The sequence below is a fragment of the Sprattus sprattus genome (genome assembly GCF_963457725.1).
Source record: "Sprattus sprattus genome assembly, chromosome: 6".
NCBI classification, from domain to species: Eukaryota; Metazoa; Chordata; class Actinopteri; order Clupeiformes; family Clupeidae; genus Sprattus; species Sprattus sprattus.
In genome coordinates this window covers 9,429,765-9,432,663 of record NC_137925.1, presented here as the reverse complement: position 1 = coordinate 9,432,663, position 2,899 = coordinate 9,429,765, and the positions used below count along the sequence as shown (strand labels likewise).

The window sequence follows — 2,899 nt, the reverse complement described above, 5'->3', positions numbered from 1 at the left end:
ATACTTGGAAAAGGTCCTATCCTGGACTCAAATGAAATCTGAGGATTCCAAAATGCTGCAGGATTATGCCATGTTTCTCAGGAGCTGCTGCAACGCTATGGAGGAAATGGACTACATGCAGGAACTGGACACCATATCCACCATGAGAAGCATTGTCCTCAAGTTGCCATTCAAGCTCAAAGAGAAATGGCGTAACAAGGCTTTTGAGCTACAAGAACAACACCAGCGTAGGGTAAGAATTTTAGATCTCGTCTCTTTCATTGAAAAGCAAGCCCGTATAGCAGCTGACCCAGGTTTCGGTGACCTTCAAGACCAGTCAACTAGTAGAGCTAAGGTTAGAGCCCCTACTCTGTCACAGCCCTCAAGGTCATCTGGCAGTAGCTATGCCTCTAGTGTTGCTCTTGACCAAAAAGAGACAAAGCCTGAACCCTCTTGCCCCCTCTGTAGCTCAAAGCACACATTGGACTTGTGCAAAGACTTCTCAAAGAAAATGCATAGAGACAAGATCAGTTTCTTAAAGACTAAGGGCATATGCTTTGGATGTCTCTCCGCAGGCCACATTAGTAAAGAGTGCAAAAGGCGACTCACATGCAAAGTTTGCAAGAAAACTCACCCAAGTGTCTTGCATATTGGGATTAACGACAGCACAGCTAAAGAAGCAGAAAAACCCTCTGGTGTTATAGGCAGTGAATCAGCAGAGTTATGTGGTCATATAGGGGCCGGAGACCAAGAGTGCGCACTTTCCATCGTCCCAGTTAAGGTTAAGGCAGCAAAGGGCAGCCAAGTCTTGCAAGTGTATGCTCTCCTGGATCCAGGGTCTTCTGCCACCTTCTGCTCAGAAGAGCTAATGACTCGTCTCAATCTCAAAGGAAGGAGAACACAAATTCTTCTACGAACACTGAACCAGGAAAATTCTGTTCCCACGCATGTTGTCTCAGGAATTGAAGTTTCAGCATTGGACAGCGACAACTTCTCCCCTCTTCCTGACACTTTCACTCAGAAGGAAATGCCGGTAACCACTAACAACATCCCAAGGCAGAGTGACTTAGCGCAATGGGCGTATTTAAGTGAAGTCAAAATCCCCTCTATTAGGGCAAAGGTAGAGCTGTTAATTGGAACAAATGCTCCAACCCTGATAGAGCCATGGGAGGTTGTTAATAGTCAAAGTGGGGGCCCTTATGCAGCTAGAACACTATTGGGGTGGGTTGTAAATGGGCCACTTAGAAGTGGAACTGGCATTGCTAAAAGTGTTTCTGTGAATAGGATTTCAGTGACAAGGCTAGAGGAGCTTCTGATCTCACAGAACAATCAGGATTTTTCTGAAGTTGCCTCTGAGGAGACCACTGAAGAGTCCATTGAGGCCAATAGGGTCTCACTGATTCGGGACAATACAGACCTGTCCCAATGGAGAAACGTAAGCACCAAGGACAATCCTGCTGATGATTCATCAAGAGGATTGAGTGGAGGAAAATTCATGGAGCAAAGGAGATGGATACATGCCCCTGAATTCTTATGGAACACAAAGGAAAGTTGGCCAGTGGAGAAAGTATTGGACTCAGTGTCACAGGACGATCCAGAGGTCAGGAAAAGTGCTACTGTATTGGCACCAGTAGTGAACCCTGCGACACCCACAGACCAGCTTATTGTGTTCTTTTCTGACTGGAGGAGACTACTTAAAGCAGTGGCATGGTATCTCACACTGAAAAAGATGTTGATGCTGATTGTGAAAAGAGGAAAGGAGCAGCCCTCATCTCGAATCAGCACCCGCTCAAGCAGGAAAAAGGTAGATGATTTCAGGACCTACCATGGTGGACAACTCCTCACTGTTGAAGATCTGGCAGAGGCAGAAAGGTCAGTCGTTACATACACCCAAGGACAAGCATTCAGTGCTGAAATTGCAACACTGGAAATGACCCCACCTAGAGTGCACAAGGGCAGTAAGATCTGCAGGCTTGATCCTGTCCTAGACGAGGGCATTCTGAGAGTAGGTGGCCGACCCTGCATCTTGCCCAAAGACTCGCACATCTCAATACTTCTTTTAAGACACATCCATGAACGCTGTGGCCACAATGGCAGAAACCACATGCTATCGGAGCTCCGGAAAAGGTACTGGATTGTAAAAGGCAATTCAGTTGCAAGGAAGGTGCTCTCAAAATGTGTCATGTGCCGACGTTCAAGGGGCAAAGCAGGTGAACAGAAAATGGCAGATTTGCCGTTAGAAAGAATCCTACCTGACCTCCCTCCATTTACCAATGTCGGGTTGGACTACTTTGGCCCGTTTGAAGTGAAACGAGGGAGAACTGCTATCAAAAGGAGGGGCCAGGTGAAGCACATCAGGTCTGATAATGGAACGAACCTGGTGTGTGCACACGGAGAGCTCAAGAAGGCCCTGATGTCCCTGAACGAGAGGAAAATCCAAGATGCCTTGCTCCCAGATGGAATCGAATGGAGTTTCAATCCACCATCAGCATCAAACCATGGCGGAGCCTGGGAAAGGCTCATAAGATCTCTCCGCCAGTGTCCTCAGACCCACATGACCTAGAGCCACTGACCCCAAATCACCTCCTGCTACTGAAAGCCAAGCCAATCCTACCCCCTGGAACCTTCTTGAAGTCCGACATCCATGCCAGACGTCGCTGGAAACGGGTCCAGTACATGGCCGACCTTTTCTGGCAAAGGTGGACCAAGGAATATCTTCTGCTGCTGCAGGAGAGGCAGAAATGGACTTCAGTAAAGAGAAACCTGACTGTGGGAGACATTTGTCCTGGTCGTTGAACCCACTGCTCCTCGAGGGTCCTGGCCATTAGGAAGAGTGCTGGAAACCAAACCTGATGCAAGGGGTCTGGTGCGGTCAGTAAAGCTCAAGACAAAGACTTCAGTCCTTGAGAGGCCCATCACC

General features: G+C 48.0%; 1 protein-coding gene across 1 annotated transcript in view; it reads right to left on the bottom strand.

The window, feature by feature from the left end:
- Window positions 1-2,025, bottom strand: part of rbfox3a (RNA binding fox-1 homolog 3a) — a gene marked incomplete at both ends in the record, with an annotated part of 142,515 nt that extends 140,490 nt beyond the window's left edge. The window contains one exon of the mRNA XM_080840796.1: window positions 1,920-2,025. Coding sequence (XP_080696922.1) covers window positions 1,920-2,025 — 106 coding nt within the window. The remainder of the gene's footprint in view (window positions 1-1,919) is intronic.
- Between the last annotated feature and the right edge of the window lie 874 nt (window positions 2,026-2,899).